The sequence below is a fragment of the Sorex fumeus genome, unplaced genomic scaffold (assembly GCF_029834395.1).
Source record: "Sorex fumeus unplaced genomic scaffold, SorFum_2.1 ptg000047l, whole genome shotgun sequence".
NCBI classification, from domain to species: Eukaryota; Metazoa; Chordata; class Mammalia; order Eulipotyphla; family Soricidae; genus Sorex; species Sorex fumeus.
The window spans coordinates 17,540,243-17,562,624 of NW_026606104.1; the positions used below are offsets into that span (position 1 = coordinate 17,540,243).

Below are 22,382 nucleotides of genomic sequence, written 5' to 3' on the forward strand. Positions count from 1 at the left end.
CATCTAAAACTCAACTCAACATCAGTGATAAATCAGGAAAGTGATATAAAGTAAAAGTCAACCAATCTCGATTAATAAAATAAAAACACAAGGCTTAATCTGTAACAACGTTAGTAATCTCTTATACGAGAGTTTAATAGCTCCACGGTGAGATACAACAATCTCCACATACTTTCTTCTGAAAAAACATTTTTGATATTTTTAGCAAATTATTTATAACAATCAATATAAAATTAATTATCCAAGCCTGTTATAGGGACAGGCTTAAGGGGTGGTTGGGAAAATTGGAAGTAATGGTGGTGGGAAGGTGCAATGGTGGTGAGATTCGTGTTGAATATTGAATGCAACAATTCATCATGAACAACTTTATAAAAAAAATCAAACATGCAAATTAAATTTTAAAAAAAGAATCTTCCTCACAGTGTATGGTGAAAAATTGATACTTTCCTCTGAAATTAAGCACAAGGCTAGCATGTCCCTTTACTACTGTTGTTCAATATAGTCTTGAAAATTCTTGCCACAGAAATTAGGTTAAAAAAAAGAAAGAAGTCAAACCATCAGACAACAAAATAATATACAAAGAAACCCCAAAATTCCACTACAAATTTTAAAAGCAATAAAACAGTACAGCAAAGTAGCAAACTACAAAATCTATGCGCAAAATTCTGTGGTATTTCTATATGCAAGCAATGGGCTAGAAGAGAATGAGATACATAAAATAGACAGGAATTAACAAAAGTTGTGGAAGACTTATACCTTAAAAATTATGTCATTTATGAAAAAAATAGAAGTGGGTAGCAGGAAATAGAAAAATATTACATGTTCATGGGTAGGAAGAATTAATATTGTCAAAATCATCATCCTACCCACAGTATCACATAGATTCAGTACAATTCCCATTATTTTATGGGAATATAATAAATAATTTTTTGAATGACATTCTTCAAGGATTTAGAATAAACACTTCAAAAATTTGTATGGAAACATAAAACTTCCAAAATATCCATCTGAGAAAACAGAAGTTTGGTGTTACTGCATTTTCTGACTTTCCACATAAAGCGTGAGTAATCAAAATAGTCTGGTATTGGAATAAGGACAGACTTTTAGAGTAATTATTATGAATTAAGGATCAGATAAAAGTAAACTTTATATAAATAGATATAGTTCATATCCAAGTATACATACAAAGTTCAGCAGCAAATGACCTCATCAAAAAAAGGGGAGAGGAATGAAAAGACATTTCTAGGAAGAGGATGTGCAAATGTCTAATAAGCACTCACAAAAAGTGTGCATAATCAATTATTATCAGGAAAATGCAAATGAAAATAAGATATCTTATAGCAATGAAATGGCGTATATCAAATGTCTAGAAAACAACCAGTCTTTGCAGGGATGTGGTTTAAATGACTCAGTGACTCCACTCTTTTTTTTTTTCCCATTTTTGTTTTAAAGCCTTTTTATTAAAAAAAAAAAGGAAAGAAAGAAAAAAATGACCCCAATCAAAATATTTCCCATTGGAGGCTATTTTGTTTTTTATATTTAAAAATTTTTATTACACAAGTATCTCCCATTCCCACTGTTGGAGGAAAGATGTCCTTGCTCTTTCTAAAACCAATAGACTCCACTTTTTACATCTATCCTCGAACCACAAAGCGCTGATTTGGAAATGATATATGCACATCTATACTCACTGTAGCCCTCAGTATAAGTCAGAGTATGAAAACAACTCAAATCGCCAGTGACAGATGAATGGATAAAGAAGTTGTAGTATATATGCACAATGGCATACTCTGCAGTCACAAGAAAAGTCATGCCAAAGAGAGAAGAAATATGGACTAGACGCAAACATCTAATACTGTAAGACAAAATATTCTCATATGCAAGAAAATTACGGTCACATATTTGCAGATCAAGGGAAATAATAAAAATCAATAAGATTTTCAATAAAGTCAATAAGAACTGCTTACGTGATTTTTATGAATTTTTATGTTTTAAATTATTTTATCTATTTTATATTTACTTTCAATTGGTGATGTTATGACATAATTCTAACAAAATGTCTTTTGTGAAAGATTGAAAGAATATAAAAGTCTTAAAACTTCCTTATGGAGATATACACATAAATAACAATTTTTATTAATTTGAAGAATATGTGGAATTAGGAATATGATGGTGTATTTTATATGGGCAACACATATAGAAAGTAGAAATTAATTTGTTAATTAATTTGTGAAACAGCCCTTTTATTGAGACCAATAACAATATTTATTTATTTATTTAATGGAGAGTACCACACCCAGTGATGCTCACGGGGTATTCCTGGCTCTGCACTCAGGAATTACTCCTGGTTGTGTTAGGGGGACCATATGGGATGGTGGGGATAGAAGCCGTGTACAAGGCAAATGCCCTACCCTACCTACTGTAGTACCTCTCTTGACCCTATTTACACTGCTATTTTCAATGAACACTGGATACAAAGGCAGCAATTATGGGTACTCCAATATTTTTCGAATTTTTAGTAATATTTTGATGATACCAAATGGTTTCAATCTATTAAGTTTAAAATTTATATATATAAATAAATAATAAAGGCAACAATAAAACATTCCTTACCTTTCCAGAAACAATCTTTTCATAAATCTGAATTGGTTGGTCTGCAAAGAATGGGGGGTAGCCAGCTGCCATTTCATAGATTAACACTCCTAATGCCCACCAGTCCACTGCCTTATTGTAGCCCTGAGACAGATCAGCACCAAATGTCAGTTATTCATTTACTCAGATGCAATGAAATGACAGATAATTTCAAAATACAATTCAACCATATAAAATTTTAAAGCAGTTGCTAAGCATCTATTTCAGAGACTGTTTTAAAATGAACAAAATAAATCAGGTTAGATTTAAATTAAAAAATGGAGAATTTCCAGATATTGGAATCCAGTATCAGGAAATACTATTCAACCTTCTTCTTAAAATCATTAAGAATACTGTAAGTAATAAAATATCCCTTATTTAGTTGGTATAATTTAGTTGCTGCTCGACAAAAGGAAGGGAATTGGGTCAAATAACCTCTTAAGGTCCATTCTATGTTTATAATCCTATGAATAAGATTTTCTAGGGCAAACTCAGAAAGGTCCAAAGCTTTTAGCCAAAATAGTAGATACTGAACTTTATAGTAAATACTGGCGTCGACTTTAATATATGCTATATTGTTGGAGTCAGTAGACTGAATATATTGGGACATATTCAAAGCTCTCCCTGAAAACTAGCTTAATTTAGAAACTAATATAAATATTTAAGTATTGTTTGTTTCTCTTATCTAAAAGGTGTACATAAAAAATAACGGTGGCATTTGTATAGGCTTAATACAATGAAAAGAAAGAACATTTATAAAGAACATTTTGCAAATTAAATCCACAACTCTAAGGCTATTTTTAATTGACCTTGGGTTCCCCCTCGCCACAATATACTCACTAAAATTATAAATTAGTATTATTTAAGAACTCAGGTTGGCCATGTTGGCTGCTTGCAAGGCAAATGCCCTACCCGCTGTGCTATCGCTCCAGCCCAAACACAGTAACAACGAGTCTCAAAAAAAAATGGGGCCTGCTCGAGCAAATCGATGAACAACGGGAGGACAGTGTTGTCATTATTTAAGAAAATAGTAAGAAAACGTGAAGTTTATCAACTCTGCTCAGGATAAAATGGTAAAAAAGATGTGAAAAAAAAACCCAAACACACCCTGGATCTCAACTATGGAGAAGATGAGTTTGGAAAAAAAAAAAAAGCAACAAAAACACCCTATTTCAATTATAAAGAAGATAAGCTGTGTTCTAGCTATTCCTTTAGCCTGTCCTCAAATGTCTTCTTTAATTATCTTCAGCATTCCCCACATTGCAGGCTTAGGTCAAAATTTTGGCTTTACCAAAGGTTTATTATTAAGCTATAATAACTATATGATATATTATTATTAAATATGTAATATAAATATATAATATATAGCATATGTAATATAGATTTTCTTTCCTTTTTCCTGCTTATATATGTTTTTAAAAGGAAAGAGACTAATGTAGTAAGAATGACACTGTGTTTGCTAAAAGACATGAACATCAACTATGCTTTAACCTTTGGCTTCATGTTGTGAATAATGTATAATAAATAAAATTTTCGTAATCATGCATTAATATATTTACACTAATAATTTAGATTAAGTAAAACATTAGATAAACTATATCTAGAAAAGCCCACAATGATGCATGTCTTATATTTCTATTTTTTATACAATGACATTATAAATATACCTTGCTGAGGATTATTTCTGGAGCCAAGTATTCTGGAGTGCCACATAATGTCCAAGTTCTTCCTTTAACTCTTTTGGCAAATCCAAAGTCTGTGACCTATAAAATAAAAACATATTTGTGAACATTTATTATTGTACTATAACTTTACCTCTGAAGATGAGGTCTACCTAAGCTGAAAGTTAAAAGTAAGTGTTAAAATTAAAACCATGAAAACAAAATTAAGTCAAGGAAATAGAGAAGAATCCATGAAGGTCACTATTCAGTGAATGCAGGTTAAGGCAACTCACACTGCAGATCTTTCCTGGTCTCAAACACAAAACGGTAAAAATAGTTTGTAATAAAAAATAAGATAGTGATTTTTCGGTAAACATAGCATGTTTCTTGCTATAACTACGTCATGAGAATCGCAAAAATCGATATGCCAGACACAGTAACAACAAAGTCTCCAATGGAGACGTTATTGGGCCCGCTTGAGCAAATCGATGATCAATGGGAGGGCCTTTACCTTTACCTTTTAAAAATCACTACTTTATTAATTGCAGAAGTGGAAAGAAGGTAGTGCCGGCAACCCAGCATTGGTATTGGGGGCTCCTATGATGATGCATTTACAATGTTAATGTGCATGGAGTCAGGGAACGCAACTTTCAGGTTCAACTCTGATTTTACTCCCTTTACAACCTTGCTGTCTGTCCCTTAGTTTCAAATAGCCTTCGAATGAGAGTAGTCCTGATACTTCACAGTGTAGTTAGCACCAACTGTCACTGTCACTGTCCTCCCGTTGTTCACTGATTTGTTCAAGCGGGCCCAATAACATCGTGAAACTTGTTGTTACTGTGTTTGGCATATCAAATACGTCACGGGTAGCTTGCCAGGCTTTGCCATTCGGGCTAAATACTCTCGGTAGCTTGCTGGGCTCTCCGAGAGGGGCGGAGGAATCGAACTGGGGTCGACCAGGTCGGCCACGTGCAAGGCAAACGCCCTACCCACTGTGCTATCGCTCTAGCCCAGTTAGCACCAAAACATGTAAAATAGTTGGAATAATGCCTGACATTAAATAAGTGCTCACAAATTAGCTGTCACTGTGTCTTTCTTCAGGAACCTTTTCACAGTTCACAGGCATAGACTATGGGAAAAATAAACAAGTTCTACTTAAGATAAAAAGTTTTTAGATTTCTGTAAAAGCCTAACAATTAGCAGAGCAATTAGCTCAGTTTAAGATATTAGTAAGAAGTAAAGGATTTCATTCAAAGGGAAATATATAGGTATCATTTTTAGTTACCATTAAATGCATACAATTCATTATTTTCTCAAGTAACATATATAAAGAATTGAAGTCATACCTGGATATAACCTTGGTGGTCAATTAAGAGATTTTCAGGTTTTAAATCTCTGTAGATGAGGTCTAGCGAATGGAGGTACTCAAATGTTAGCACTATCTGGGCTGCATAGAACCGGGCATGAGGTTCACTACAGAAATACAAAACATTGATTATTTTGTAAAATGGGTTAACATAGATTAATTAAAAACTCATGCAAAACAATATGTTGCAGAGGTATTATTAGAAAAAAATTAATTTTAAACAAGTTTAAAGAATCTTGTTAGCTTCAAATATTTACTAAATCTCCATAAATCAAATTCAAAAAGCTCTAATATGCTATTGTCATCTTATTTTAAATTATCATTGCCATATTAGAAAACACTGTTGTCTTTATATCTGATGTTGAAGAAGACTCAAAAGAAAATATGTACATTAGTTTATCAGGGCCATTGCTAGTGCTGGCAGTCTATTCACCTTTCTTACAGATTTTAAGTGCTTAAAGAATTTCACTTTAGGTGAAATGCAGTTCTATAAGTGCATTAAGCAGAAAATTATTGACATTTTATCTAAATTGTTCTCATTATGAAATTAATATCTACTATAGAAAAATATAGTATTAATGATGAGTTAGAGTATTCATAATCCTATCCAGAAACTGTTGATATAAACCTGGTTTTTAACTTTTCAAATTTACTATGATGTCACAAAGATACATAAAGATAGGTAACAGTATGTTGCAATGGAAGGTCAGATCTATTGTCTATTGATAGAGTTGTGCAATTTTGATGTTACATTTGCAGAACTACCTAAAAGAATGTATTAACTTTTTAATTTGAACTTCAGTTTCACCTTCTGGTTTATACGCTGAATTCTGATCATTTGCCTGACAAATTACAGTGACTTTCAGATTTGTGTCCTCAGTGAACAACCTTAACTATGAATAGAATTTCCCTCAAGACAGTTGACATAAGTTTTATCTGGCAGAACCAGAAATAGAATTCCTCCCCCTATCCCCACCCCAACCCAAGTATATTATGCTGCTCTCTGTGAAATGACAGTATTTCCTAGTCCCAGTCTGGTATATTTCAGGTGTTCTGTAAATAATTTTAAATAAATAAATTTATAAAAAAGTATTTTTGGGCATACATTTTTTCCAAGCCCTTCCAGTTTCAGACTAATCTTAAGACTGAAATAATTCTATCCCATATGTTGTTTGACAGGGACAGTAAGCGAAGATTTAAGGTCACTGAGACGTTTATCCCTAACCATGAAAACATATGACCTAGAAAGTCTTCCTAATTTGCCTATGAATCTATAAATAAAAAAAAGAATTGCAACACACAATACAAATTTATCCTCATATACATAAGACACACTCAATATTTTATACTTCTTCCACACTAACGTGGAGAGTTGTAATTACTTAACTGATTTTGATTGAAGCCATGCAAATCAATAATTTAGTTTTCTTACTGGCTCAAAGTTTCTGAGGTAGGAACTAGCAACCTCTCAACTATAATATAAGACATATGTGATATATATTATTTATATTATATATAATACATACTCAACTGTAACATTTTGACTAGAATATATAATAATCTATATACACAGTAGATATGAAAGGTAAGAAAAGACTGTCTCATGCAAACTTGCTTTCTTCCTGTATATAATTTAGTCACAAAGGAAAAAGTAATCACAGAAATAGACTGATTCTTTTGTAGGGAAGGTTTACACTCAATTAGCTCAGGGCTTACTCCTGGCTCTGTGCTCAGGGATCCCTACTGGCAGAACCTGGAGGACCATATGTGGAGCCGGAATCAAACTTGGGTTGGTTGTGTGCAATGCAAGTGACTTACTATACACTATCTTTTCTGCCCCAACCACATTTTTAAAACATATTTTTGAAGACCAGTTTATGAATGACATGTCTATGTATATGTATGTGATAGCACAGCGGGGAGGGTGTTTGCCTTGCACGTGGCCAACCCGGGTTCGATATTATCTCGTTTTTACTTTGGAGAACCCGGCAGGCTACTGAAAGTATCCTGCCTGCAAGGCAGAGTCTAGCAAACTTCCCGTGTCGTACTCAATATGCCAAATACCAGTAACAATGATAGGTCTCATTCTCCTAGCCCTGAAAGAGCATTGAATATGGCTCTTTTAAAATCTCAGGGCTAGGAAGGAGTCGTAACTGGTGCCTGCTCGAGGCAATGGAAGAACAACAGGATGATCCTGATCGTGATGTCAATGTAAAAATCTGAACCATCATTATGCAGGATTCTGGCCTATTTGAACAAAGGGGTGATTAAAGACAATACAACAGAAAGAGAAACCAAATCAATGACAAAGAGAAATTACTTTGCCTTAGCATATTTCTTGACACATTTCAAGTCAACAAATTCTTGCTTAGTCTCAGGTAAGTAAAATAATGTTTTTTGATATGTCAGAAGATTTTCTTTTTTTTTTATTTAATAGAATCACTGTGAGCTACAGTTACAAAATTTTCATGTTTGAGTTTCAGTCATACAATGATCGAACACTCATCCCTCCACCAGTGTATGTTACCCACCAACGATGTCCTCAGTATTCCTCCTCCCACCCCTGTACCACCCCTTCCCCTGCCTCTATGGCAGACAATTTCCCTCTGGTAAGTAAAATAATTCTAATCAACATTACTAAATATAACATTACTGAATATAGCCTGGTATTAATCCAAGTTTACCCATCATCTTTAAGAATCAAATTATTATCAGGTCAGTTTGAACTCAAATTTATGTTTAATTACAATGTACAGAATGAGGCTGGATCTACGTTTGGTTCAACATTATTGCATTAATGCTTATTAATGAAAATGAAACAAGTATCACACATAAGTAAAGTCTAATAGATTGTGGTGGAAGGATATTACTACTTGGATGGTGGATGTGGTATGGTAACATATTTTGAAGAATTGTAAAACTGTAACCCCAATGGGGATGGAGTGATAGCACAGCGGGTAGGGCATTTGCCTTGCACACGGCTGACCCGGATTCGATTCCCAGCAACCCATATGGTCTCCTGAGCACTGCCAGATGTAACTCCTGAGTGCAGGCCAGGAGTAACCCCTGTGCATTGCTGGGTGTGACCCTCAAAAAATTATTACCCCAAAATAGATAACAGTCACAAATCATTACCTCAATAATAAATTAAAAATTAATATAAATTACCTATGTGGACATGTTAGTATTATTAAGGCACAGATTCCTTTAAAATTAAAATATATGATTAATTTATATTTATTTTATTTATATTTATGGGCAGAGGGAAATTTGGGACCATGCGCAGGAGTTCTCAGGACTTACTCCATGCTCTAAATTCAGGAACATTCCTGGCAGTAGGGGACCATATGCGGTGACAGAATTGGGATCAGCTACATGCAAGACAGGTGCCTTAAGCTTCATATTATATCTCTGACCCTAGATAAGTACTTCAAAAATTCAACATAGTGAAAACTGTAAGTAAGGATAATTTTATTAGATCAAAACAAAATTTCATAATCATTGCCATGATGTATTATTATCATCTTTCCTGTAAATATTTTTCTTATCTTTATCCTAAAGAAGAAAAATAAGCCTTTTCCCTAGAGTTGTCTTATTAATTTTATTCAGTAAATACTGGTATATTTACATTTTTTTCCTGGAAGTTCTTCAAATAATGAACTTTCATAATTCCTATCAGTGGAGAAATATTAAATCAGTCTCTAGCATTTTGATTTTTAAAACACAGAATATGATGTATCTACTACTGTTTTTATATACTCATTCATATTGTTAAAATATTACTAAATAATGCAATAAGTATTTACTATTCACAGTAACAGGCTTATTTTGAAGCAAAAATACAACATAAAAAGATTTGAGAAGTGTAAAGTATTCATTACCTGAATCTTCCAATTCTTCTTAGATGTGAAAACATTTCTCCCCCAGGAACATATTCCATAACCATGTATAAATTAGAATTATCCTGTGAGCAAGTAAAAAGGGAAATCAAAACTATATAGTCAAGGTTATTTCTTAAGAAAATATTTTAAGGTATCTTCATATTCAATTAGAAAATGATAGAAAAATATTTTATCGACATATTACTAACATTGAGAAAGAGAGAATAAGTGGAAAATGATCTAACTTTGAATTACTTGGATATTTACAAATATTTTTTTTCCATCATAGTATTTTTGCCACAAATTAGGATATGTACTTTGGCTGTTCTTTCAGAAAACAATTTTTTAACAGTTAAATAGTGTAGCAGTGACTTAATGCTTTAATGCATGAAAAAGAATAACCAAGTTAAAAACAACTTGGAATTGTTAGAAAAAACATTTACTCCTTATGTATCACAGAGTCAAAAAGACTAATGATCATCAATCATTAATTTTTCTATCATCCTAAATATAGAAGTTTTGATTTGACTAAAATAATAAAAAGACTGAAATGTTTCATACAAATCAACATTACAGAAAATGTCTAGAATTATTCTAAAAAGCTGAAATCTAAATATTGTGAAACTTTGTAAGAGACTTGAGCAGATAGTCAAATATTCACTCTGCATCATATAAAACCACAAGGTGAGACTATAGCAGAAAAGTTGGGAAAAGTTTTCAAAAAGTTGAAGGAAAGTTGCTATGGATATATTTGTTTGCCTAAGTGTGAAAAATACTTAATAAAATATCACTATGGATTTTAATAAGTTGGCTTTTAAATTTTATAATACTATTGCCTGAAGAATTAAGCATTATCATTAACAATTTACCTAAGGAGATTCAAACTATTTCATCTTTGAAAATACATAAAGCAAAATACGCTTAAAGGATTTAATCACATAAACTACAGATACATATGTTTGGTTCACTAATATTGTTCACATGTTATCGGGTTTAGATAATGATAATGATGACCATGTATTTGTCATCAGATTTAGAATCCTATACTTAACCATATACTTAAAATATACGAGACTGAAAATATTGTGTTTGGATATTAGCAAAATTTACCTTAAAAGAATACTCCAGTCGAACAAGAAAAGGAAAATTCACTGCCTGTAATATTCTTTTCTCATTCAAAGTATGCTCTATTTGCTTCAGTTTAACAACCTGTAATTGAAAAGTGAATATACTTAATGCAAAAAAATTAGTTCCTATAGTTTTAAAGGGAAAAATTAAATGTGTTCCTTGTAATAATGAACTCAGATAAGTAAAATTGCTTGCTTTGGGTTAAGACTGACAATATTCACTATCAATTAGGTTTATCGGGTTCAAATAAAAATAGTTAGAGAATACTAAAGTTTGTCTCTAAAAAAAGGCCAACTATTTTAGTCAAGAAGCAAGAAACACTGAATATTATGCAGTTATAAGAAAAGATAAAATCACGCCGTTTGCTGCAGCATGGATGAAACTGGAGGGCATCATGTGAGGCAAAATTAAGCTAGAAGGAGAAGAACAAATACTGGATGATCTCACTCTCATAAAATATACAGACAAAAAATATAGAGATAAATATAGACAAAACAAGGGAATAGACAGTAGTGACAATGACAAAACCTAGGACTTGGATTATAAAGCTTATTAAATACTTGGAGAGTTATGGGCACTCTGGTATTGGTGGGGTACAGTAATGTATATTAACACTCCAAATATTATTGCTAGCATACTATCTATACTATAATAAAATCTATTTAAAAAAAGAAGCATCGCTGTAGATGGAGTGATAGTAGAGCAAGTAGGGTGCTTGCCTTGCATGGGTCTAACCCATGTTACATCCCCAGCACCTTATATGGTACCCTGAACCCATCAGGAATGATCCCAGAGTGCAGAGTCAGAAAGCCCTAAAATGAAAAATTAAATAATAAAAGAAACATCACAAATTTCATAGGGGTGTGTGAAATTGAGAAATAGACTCAATCAGTTACTGAAGAATATAAGAAAATACAAAGTAGTTAGGGGCTGGAGCAATAGCACAGTGGGTAGGGCTTTTGCCTTGTAAGCAGCTGACCTGGTTTTGATTCCCAGGATCCCATATGGTCACCCCCCTTCCCGCCCCCCAAGCACTGCCAGGGGTAATTCCTGAGTGCAGAGCCAGGAGTAACCCCTGTGCATCACTGGGTGTGACTCAAAAAGAAAAAAAATACAAAGTAGCTTCTAATGCCTATAGCTTACTGAAGGAGATGACATAAAACACTAAAATATCTAGATATTGATTTACATGTTCAGAAGGTTAGCAAAAAGATGAAAGGGGAAAAGTTATAATAAAATTATTAAATGATTAAATAATTAAAATTTAATTAATTTAATTATTAATAATTAAATAATGGTACAAAGAAAAATTGGTAATTTTATAAAACCTGAATAAATCTAAGAACAAATTCTAACAATTCCACTTGTATAGTCACACAATGATGACACATAAGATACTGGCAAAAAAAGACTATTTTTCAAAACAATTGATCATTTATGAGTTATTGAGTTTTCCTGTGAATGTCTACTCAATCAGGTACTTTGGAGAAAGTGACTTATCCTGATTTTATGAAGACTGCAAGACTGTAATTCTATCCCACATGTGATTCTGTTTTGAATTTTAAAAAAGGTGATCTTAGGGAAACATAAATAATGTCTATATGTGTAACTCATTTGAAGATCACATTTTTTTTCTTTTTAGAGGATTAATGTCAATGAGAGGGAGTCACAGAATTCAGGAAGTTGAACATGAATAGAAAAGACAATTGATTTATAATCCAAGTACTAGAGTATGAAATTATAGCATACAATAATGCTGAGGAAATGATAATTAAAAATCAGAAAATCTGCATTTTAATCTAAACCTTCTATTTGACCAGTGTTTTAACTTTGGAGATATTTCAAATGTTGAAATTTAGTTTATCTGTAACATAAAGTGGTTGTACCACTACAGTCCACATTCTAACTAGTCACAAAGAAATATTAGACCAAATTGATCATAATATATTTGATCACGGATGAAGGATAACTGTTACTTCATAAATAGGCATTTCTTTTTTTAGCAGTTCCAGGTTCAGAGTAGAACTGAGTGGAGCCACAGAAATGTCCCATATATCCCGCTGCCACACATGTGAAGCCCCTCCCCTTAATAACATTCCCCATCAGAGAGGAGTGGTATATTTGTTAACCCACAGACTATAATTAATATTAATTCAGTGATGTACATTCTAGAGGTTTGGACAAATGTATAATGACTTTTACCCAACATTACAATAACATATGGAGTAATTTCAATATCTTAAAAATCCTCTGGACTTCATCTACTCATCCCTCCTTCCCCTCTAATTCCAGGCAAGTACTGATCTTTCTTCAGTGACTACAGTTTGCCTTTTTCAGAATTTCATAGAGTTGAAATCCTAGTGTCTGTGAGGAAGTAATGAAAACTGAAAAAGGAAGGCTTTCACACACTGTAATTCTAAGTCAACTATCTGTGTTGAGAGCATAACAATTAAAAATAGAAATATATCTAATATATGTACATTAGAAAAGTAACTAGCCTTAGTTATTTTAAAAGTGAGTACCAACCAAATGTAAAGTATAAAAATAGGTGCAATAGATGTAAAGACAAGAAAGTGTGTGCTTTTGTGTAGCAAAAAATCTATTTGGAAACATAAAAAATTAATATGTGGACAATAAGATATAAATAATTGCCAACTGAGAATTTTTAAGTGTTCAGAGAAAATGATTACATCAGGTCTAGTACATAGCATCTAGGCACTCTAGAAAATGCTGATAATAATAATATCTATGTAAGTGATTGGTATAAAGTAAATGCATAAAAATGTCAGAGATATAGTACAGTGGGTAGGGTGTCTACCTTGCACATGGCTGATCTGGGTTTGATGCCCTGCACCTAATATGGTCCCCTAAATTCCACCAGGAGTGATTTCTGAACATAGAACTAGGAGAAAACCCTGAACACTGTGAAATTTAGCCCCCAAACCAACCCAAAAATGTCACTTGTAACTATAACTTATTTTTAAAATTAAGAGCTCAGCTAGGTCTTAAGAGGAACAGCTAACAAAGATAGTGGAGATCTTGGAGACAAATACTCAGAAACATTTGAAGTGGGAAAATTTACAAAGTTAAGCCCATGTGCTAGCTCCATTTAACTCTAGATTAGGACAGTATTTCTCAAAAGTTGGTAATGCAGCATCCCTAATGCTATAAAATTAATAAATAGACCTATTCATGTTTCATTTCAAAGTTCATGACCTATTTTGTTAATTTTTTATAGATTTAAAAACATTTACAAACAATTACATATTTTAAGGCAAACATTAGGTGAGTTATTTATAAGGAAGACCAGCCATCTATCATCACACACTCCCCTATGCCATGTGTGTGGTGCTGGCAAATGATACTTCTTGCATGGATTTTTAAGTTAAAAAACTTAAACTTTTTTTTCTTTTTTTGGTTTTTGAGCCACACATGGCAGTGTTCAGGGCTTACTTCTGGCTCTTTGCTCAGAGATCACTCTTAGTTGCTAGAGTGATAGTACAGTGGATAAGGTGTTTGCCTTGCATGTGTCTGACCCAGATTCAATCCCTGGTACCCCATATGGTCTCCTGAGCACAGGCAGGAGTGATCCCTGAGTACAGAGCCAGGAGTAAGCCCTGAGCACAGCTGGTGTGGCAACAAAAACAAACAAAAATATCCCCGAGTGCAGGGATTCCTCTTTGCAGGGCATAGCACCTGTAAGGGGTGACAGAGATTGAAACTGAGTCAGCTGTGTGCAAAGCAAGGCCCTACCCTCTGTACTCTCCTGCATTTTTCTACAAGGCAGGATGTGATCTATAGATTTCTGTTCTTTACATCTTAAATTCAGTCCTATGTTAATAAATACACATACATATATTTATGATAATTATTAAAATAAATAATATAAACCAGAAACTGAAATTACTATGTGTCACATTATAACAATAAGTCCAAATGAAAATTAAGTACAATAAAATTATCTGACAAAGCAAATGACAAGTCATATACCATCTGCCTAATACTTTAATTGATAAAACCGAATTTTACCCTTCATGAACATAATAAAAATACACTAACCTTCTGTTTATCTAAGATCTTCATGGCATAATACTGTTCAGTGGCTTTATGTTTCACCAGCATTACTCTTCCAAATGAACCTGTTCCGAGGGTCTTTTTCCTTTCGAAATCCTCGAGTCCAGCATTATTCTACATATACATGAAAAAATAAAATAACTTAAAACCAGAAATCCCATCAGAAGACTGTCAGCGATGTAATAGGTTAAGTAATATCAGAAAAAAATTATATATTTAAAAATATTACAAGATTACTGGGATTCCAGGTTAATCTTTGCTTCTATTTTTCCTTTGAAGAAAGGATTTATATTTAAGAAGATAATTCTATTTAAAAAAATATACTGGTAATAGAAATAAAAGCTTCAGATATTAAAAGTCATATTATAAAATGAATTCTGGTATTGAACTTCCAATAAATTAGTACCATATTTTAATAATTAGAGATTAACCAAAAGTATATTGACAAAACCAACCATGGGAGCCTTATAAATTAATATACTTGCAAGTAACTGTAATGAACAAAAAGCTGAGAAATTAAAAATCCTTTTCATTAGAGTTAACTTGAAGAAAGTATTGTCATACTTCATTTCTATTTTTATGCAAACATACACAACTAGACAATAATTGCATAATAAATCCTAATGATTTTCTCTTGCTGATGTTACAATAACCCAACATTACCTAAAACAGTAACTAAGGAAAAGAAATGTTTCTCGTTCCCGTCAAGATAAGCAAAATCAGAGTCCTAGAACAATAATCAGTCTCTTTTTCTGTCTGAATAGATGCTTTGTTATGAGCAAAGATCTTTGTTTGGCTTTGACTATAGCACAGAAGGAAAAAAATGGAAGCATCAATCTATTGAATTTGTTGCAGCCACAACAAAACAAAAATTGCTAAGAATAAATTATGCACTAAATAGCAACAAGTAGTAATTGCTGTTCCATTTGTTTAATAGGCTTTCATTGCAAAGAATATCCATTGAAAATCCTGGAAAAATTATTTCCAAGTGCCAGGTTGTACAGTGTTTAAGACTAAAAAAAAAAAATTGTGATGCAATGCAGTAAAATTCTTATGTAAGAGAAGAATAGCTATTTCCGGTAGTCAGATTTTGTCTCCCTGGCAAATCAAACCTTGCTTTGCAGACAGCATAGCTTCCTATGAATCATTACAGAGAAATCAAGCAAATCTCAATGTCTAGTTATAAAATTTGTAGTAGTCATTTTAGTTCCACATTTCCCATTATTTTAAATTATCCTGGTATTCTATATCAGTGCATGAAGAATTCTTATGATTAGGATTAAATTAATATATGCATTCCTACTTAATTCTGGCTTTTCAATATTAGGTGTATTAAAATGTTTAACCTGGTTCTCAATTAAGCAATGAAAACAACATCACTGATAATTCACCAAGCATCTCTTTTTGCTAGTTACAGCGTTTCAGATAAATATCTTAATCACTGCCCTTAATGTATCATGTTAACATAATGTGTAACATCTTATAATTACTTGAATGAGTACATTTTAACATAGGTCATACTCTAAATCTTGGTAATAAAGTTTAATAGAATTAAATTTTTTTAATTGATGCAACTCTGGTTCATAAATGTGTAAATATGTGGATATTTTAGGGGTACAATGTTACCACATTGAAAGTAGAAATGTTCTTTAAGGAAAAAATACTTGGAATAAGTTTATTGTCACAAGAAAAAATATTTTCAAACCAATCTACTACTAAAACTAATCAGAATAGCTTCAAGAAAAATTTGAGAGCAGGGCTCGGGAGATGGCTTAAAGGGCTGGAAAACATGCTTTACATGTAGGAGGTATAGATTCAACCCTCCCCAACCAGCATTTCCTAGTGTGACCCCCAAGCACCAAGTAGGGAGTCACCTTTGAATATCACTATATGTATTACCCCAAAACAATAGCATTTTAGGGCAAGAGAAATAGTACAAGGGTTAAGATGCTCCTTTGCATGTGGCCAATCCCATTTCAATCCCTGATACTGCACATGATCCCCTGAGCATACAGACAGGAGTAGCCACTGAGCACCGTTAGATGTAGCTCCCTAATGAAAGCAAACAAAAAGAGGCTTTAGGTCTTAAGTGAGGTGCAAAGTATCTGAACTGTATACCATTCACCACACCAAAATGTTTATAAAAAAGTCCCTATGGGTAAGTATGCAGTTCATAGGCAAGTTTTTTGTGGCTGAGAATTTGGAAGAGGGTAGGTGGGAAGAGAGTTTGAGGGCCAGAGCAAAATCCTTGAAGGTTCAAGCTCAGAACCAGATGCTTCCCCACCTCAGCCTTGGCGGTCCCCAGCACTATGGGCCTAAGCAACATCCAACATCATATGGTCAACCCAAGCGTTAAAACTCTCAGACTCGGTGGGTAGAGCATTGCTTGAAAAGTCTCTTCCTTCTCTCCTCACACAAAAAAGAATTTTAAACTACAAAACAGGATCCCAGTTGTTTTAAGAAAAAAATGCAAAGAAATTTTTTTTTTAATTTTTTTTCCCTTTATTTTATTTTTTTTAAAGTTGTAGATTTACAATTTTTTGTGCTTTGGTTTCAATTATACAATGATCAGATACCCATCCCTCCACCAGTGCCCATTTTCCACCACCATGGATAATATCCCTCCCACCCACATCCCCCCATCCCCCCTGTCTCTGTGGCAGGGCAATCCCCTGTGTTCTCTCTCTCCTTTTGGGTGTTGTGGTCTGCAAAAGAGGCATTGAGTGGCAAACATGTTCAGTCCATAGTCTACTTTCGACATGCATCTCCCCTCCTGGGAGGATCCTCCAAACATCCTTTATTTGGTGCTCCCTTCTCTATCTGAACAGCCCTTTCCTCTAGGATACCCGGCTGGCCTCTAAGTTATGGAGTAATCCTCCTGGTGCTGATCTCAGCTATTCTTGGGTATTAATCTCATACTTTGTTACTTTATATCCCCCAGATGAATGCAATCTTTCTATGTCTATCCCTCTCTTTCTGACTCATTTCGCTTAGCATGATACTTTCCATATTGTACCACTTGTATGTAAATTTCATGACTTCATCTTTTCTAAGAGCTACATAGTACTCCATTGTGTAGATGTACCAAAGTTTCTTTAACCAGTCATCTGTTCTTGGGCATTCAGGTTTCTTCCAGTTTCTGGCTATTGTAAAGAGTGCTGCAATGAACAAACAAGTGCAGATGTCACTTCGACTATACATTTTTGCCTCTCTGGGATATATTCCCAGGAGTGGTATTGCTGGGTCAAATGGGAGCTCAATTTCTAATTTTTTGAGAATCGTCCATACTGTTTTCCAGAAGGGCTGAACCAGTGGACATTCCCACCAACAGTGAAGGAGTGTCCCTTTCTCGCCACAACCACGCCAGCATCGGTTGCTTTTGTTCTTTTGAATGTGGGCCAGTCTCTGAGGTGTGAGATGGTATCTCATTGTGGTTTTGATCTGCATCTCCCTGATGATTAATGATGTAGAGCATTTTCTCATGTGCTTTTTTGCCATTCGGATTTCTTCTTTGAGAAAGTTTCTGTTCATTTCATTGCCCCATTTTTGGATGGGGTTGGATGTTTTCTTCTTGTGGAGTTTAACCAGTATTTTGTATATCCTGGATATCAACCCCTTGTCAGATGTGTATTCGGTGAATATCCTTTCCCATTCTGTAGACTGTCTTTGTATTTTGGTCACTGTTTCTTTGGAGGTGCAGAAGCTTCTTAGTTTAAGATAGTCCCATTTATCTATCTCTGTTTTCACTTGCTCGGCCAGTGGCGTGGCATCGCAAAGAAATATTTTAATTATTATAGTAATAGAATATAATTTAAACTATTATAGTAATAGAAAATGTTAAGAGTTTGCAACTTAGGATCAGTATCAAAATTTATAATCAGGTGTATATAGAAAATTAGTTCCCTTTCTATATTAGTTATACATGAAATTATTCGGCTGCCGGGGCTCTGCTCGGGGCTCTGCTCGGGGCAGGGAGGGAAACTCAACCCACCCCCCTCTAAGGGGCCCTGGCCAGGACAGCCAGGTGCGGGGGCTGGAGACATCTTATTATCTCATTCTTGCTTTGGACAACCTGGCAGGCTACCGAATGTGACCTGCCCGCATGGCAGAGTCTGACAACTCCCTGTGGCATACCCAATATGCCAAATACCAGTAATAATGATGGTCTCATTCTCCTAACCCTGAAAGAGCCTTGAATATGGTACTTTTTAAAATCTCAGGGCTAGGAGACGTAACTGGTGCCTGCTCGAGAAAATCGACGAACAACAGGATGATTGTGATTGTGATGAAATTATTAATAATTTTAAATGTTGTGATGAAATGCCTGTTAAGTTTACATTTGTTAATGTTCTTTTAAAATTAAAGTTTTTAAAAATGCAAATTAGTTGATTGAAAATCATGATTTTACTTAAAAGTTTACTTTCAAATCATAAAAAATTTTGAATATTTCTTACCTGAGCAGGATTTTCCCACTTTTTTAAAAAGTCTTCTTTGGCTTTGGCTAGAAACTCTTTCACTGAAAATAAAAACAAACAAAAAAATTTCTTGTAAAAATGATTACATTTCACACAAAAAAACTTAAAAATAAAAACAGATTTATGGTAACTATGGTAATCACAAAGCATATATACTGATAGCTGTGATACACTAATGAACTGTTTTCTTTCCCTAAAGAAACAAAATGTTTCTCAAATTTCTGAAAATCTCTGGTACTATTCTATGTGGGGACCAATCTGATAACTCCAAATCTAATAACAAAAATGCTGATCCTGAAAGTAATGCCTGATAAAAATTGAACCTATAAATTGATCTAGGGAAAAAAAATCCTTTTCTAAGAAAGAAAACTTTCCTTCGCTAGAATTTTTACAAAAATTTCTCTTTTCTAAGGAAGAGAGGCCAGCAGTGGTATCAAGAGTCTTTTAGCATTAAAAACTGAAAACCCCTAAAGCATGTAAGGTTGGATTGTCTCTGATAAAGGTCTATTTTCAGTGATGGGATTTGTTATTAGATTTGTCTGTCTCCCAAAGGGCAGAGGGAAAGGGGGATAAACAGAATATTACATAAAGGACACCCACAAAGACTTAAAAAAACAAAACAATGATAAAAAAAAACCCCACAAAAAACCCAAACGTCTTAAAAATCTCATTTTAAATTTGGAGCCAAACTAAATATATGAATTCCAAATTTAAAAATGTACATAAAAGTAAAGCAACTCGTAGCCAGATATTTATACAGTGACCTGTAACAGCTACATTACTTTTCTAGAGCTGTAGATTAAATTTTTAGGTCTCTTAAATTATGAATCACAAAAAAGTATCTACTTTTCATTGTTCTTCCACTTTATTTATAGGGACTTCTATTTTAAGAAGACTTCAAGTTATTGAAAACATAGAAGAAAAAATTTCAGAGATATGAAATTACATAAACAAAATGTATTTTTGTTTCTAAAAGCACCTGTCAAAGAAAAATCTGAGTATATAAGAAACATTTATTTTGACTTCTTTATAAAAATTTTATTTCTTTAACATTTAAATCTCCAAATAGAGAAAACAAAACTTAAATAGTGTCAAACTGTTCATTGAAGCACAGTTTACAATAGCCAGAATCTGGAAAAAACCTGAGTGCCCGAGAACAGATGACTGGTTAAAGAAACTCTGGTACATCTACACAACGGAGTACTATGTAGCTGTTAGAAAGGATGAAGTCATGAAATTTACATATAAGTGGTACTACATGAAAAGTATCATGCTAAGAGAAATGAGTCAATAAGAGACGGACAGACATAGAAAGACTGCATTCATCTGGGGAACATAAAGTAACAAAATAGGAGACTACCACCCAAAAATAGCCGAGATAAGAACCAGGAGGTTCACTCCATGGCTTGGAGGCAGCCGCACATGCTAGGGGAAAAGGCAGCTCAGATAGAGAAGGGAGCACCAAATAAAGGGTGTTGGGAGGATCCTCCCAAGATGGGAGATGCATGCTGAAAGTAGACTATAGACGGAACATGATTGCCACTCAATGCCTCTTTTGCAAACCACAGCACCCAAAAACATGGAATGCCCTGCCACAGGGTGGGTTGGGAGGGAAGGGCGGAGTGGAGGGATACTGGAACCTGTGGTGGTGGAAAATGGGCACTGGTGGAGGGATGGGTACTCGATCATTGTATAATTGAAACCCAAACACAAAAATTTGTAAGTCTACAACTGTACCTCATGGTGTTTCACTAGTAAAAATTTTTTTAAAAAATAGTGTCAAATAGCAAAAAGCTATTCAAGGAAAACTGATAGTGGCATACTAGCACTTAGCTCATTAATAATATAAGCAAAGATGATGACAACAATTAAGACTAAATTAAAAATGAAAGTGGAGGGCTCACAAATTCTTAAATAAGACCATATTAAAATAAGGATACACATTAATTTCCTTCTTTAAGTCCAGTGAGGCAATTATGAAAAATACAGCTACAACTAAAAAAGCTGTTAGAATTCTAGTGATTTCAAAATGGTGAATGTAGGTATCAAGATCAGATATATTTTTTTGCTTGATCTTATTTTTACTTTTTTGCAATGCTGGGATCAAACACATACTCACACATGATGGTCTATATCCCTGGCTAAGCGGACAGTTTTTACACAGAGTAAGCATTTCTGAAAACATTATTTTACTACTTTAAACTGCCATTGGTACTTTGCTGTGAAATACTCTCACATTACCTATTTTAGTATATTTGAGAAAAATAGGGGCTGCAGTGATGCACAGTGGGTAGGGCATTTGCCTTGCACACGGCCGACCTGGCTGAACCAGGTTCAATTCCTCCGCCCCTCTCGGAGAGCCTGGCAAGCTACCGAGAGTATCTCGCCTGCACGGCAAAGCCTGGCAAGCTACCCATGATGTATTCAATATGCCAAACACAGTAACAAGTATCACAATGGAGATGTTACTGGGCCCACTCGAGCAAATCGATGAACAATGGGAGGGCAGTGACAGTGGCAGTGAGAGTGAGAAAAATAATTGTAAAAATAAGAATTTTTGATGTTATGAAACTTCATCCACCGAAGTAATAAATCAAACAACCACACCTACTTATGTAAATATGATCAAATTCTTCCTGAAATGTTACTTGAAGGTTGAAAATTCTTTTCTTTGAGTTCAATATGACTGAGTAAGTTATCCTATTTCTCAATGTACTACTCACACCTTAAGAAGAGTGGTTTGGTAAGTTAGACCGGGGGAGGGGAGTATGGAGGATAGTTATGTGCACATGGCAGGACTTGGGAATGTCAGCTATAAAATAAATTAAAAACATATGCAATTGCTAAGTGCAACTCTATTCCCCCAAATATATCTGATTTCTTTGGAAAAATATATTTAGATAACTTCTATTTAAAGAACTTGCATATCATATTGGAGATAAACTCTCCAGATGCCTGCATGAGTATAGATGATTTGGAGATAAGTAAAAGACTCAGGGAAAGAGAAACACACACTGAGAACATTTTCAGTCTCTCCTGCTAAGTGAGTCTGCTGCTGACAAAAAGTTATTAAAGAACAGATTGGCAACATTTGCCCCAAATGCATTAAGATGAAAGAAAATTTTATTTATTTTTGGTTTGGGGGCCACACCCACTGGTGCTTGGG

General features: G+C 34.0%; 1 protein-coding gene across 4 annotated transcripts in view; it reads right to left on the reverse strand.

Moving 5' to 3' along the window:
* The window catches only part of PRKACB (protein kinase cAMP-activated catalytic subunit beta), a 131,172-nt gene that overhangs the window by 26,639 nt on the left and 82,151 nt on the right, over window positions 1–22,382 (reverse strand). For all 4 annotated transcript variants that reach the window (XM_056123664.1, XM_056123663.1, XM_056123665.1 and 1 more), the window contains exons 2-8: window positions 19,196–19,257; window positions 14,727–14,855; window positions 10,650–10,748; window positions 9,540–9,622; window positions 5,639–5,765; window positions 4,299–4,394; window positions 2,614–2,736 (exon numbers count right to left, since the gene is read on the reverse strand). In XM_056123664.1, coding sequence (XP_055979639.1) covers window positions 2,614–2,736; window positions 4,299–4,394; window positions 5,639–5,765; window positions 9,540–9,622; window positions 10,650–10,748; window positions 14,727–14,855; window positions 19,196–19,257 — 719 coding nt within the window. The remainder of the gene's footprint in view (window positions 1–2,613; window positions 2,737–4,298; window positions 4,395–5,638; window positions 5,766–9,539; window positions 9,623–10,649; window positions 10,749–14,726; window positions 14,856–19,195; window positions 19,258–22,382) is intronic.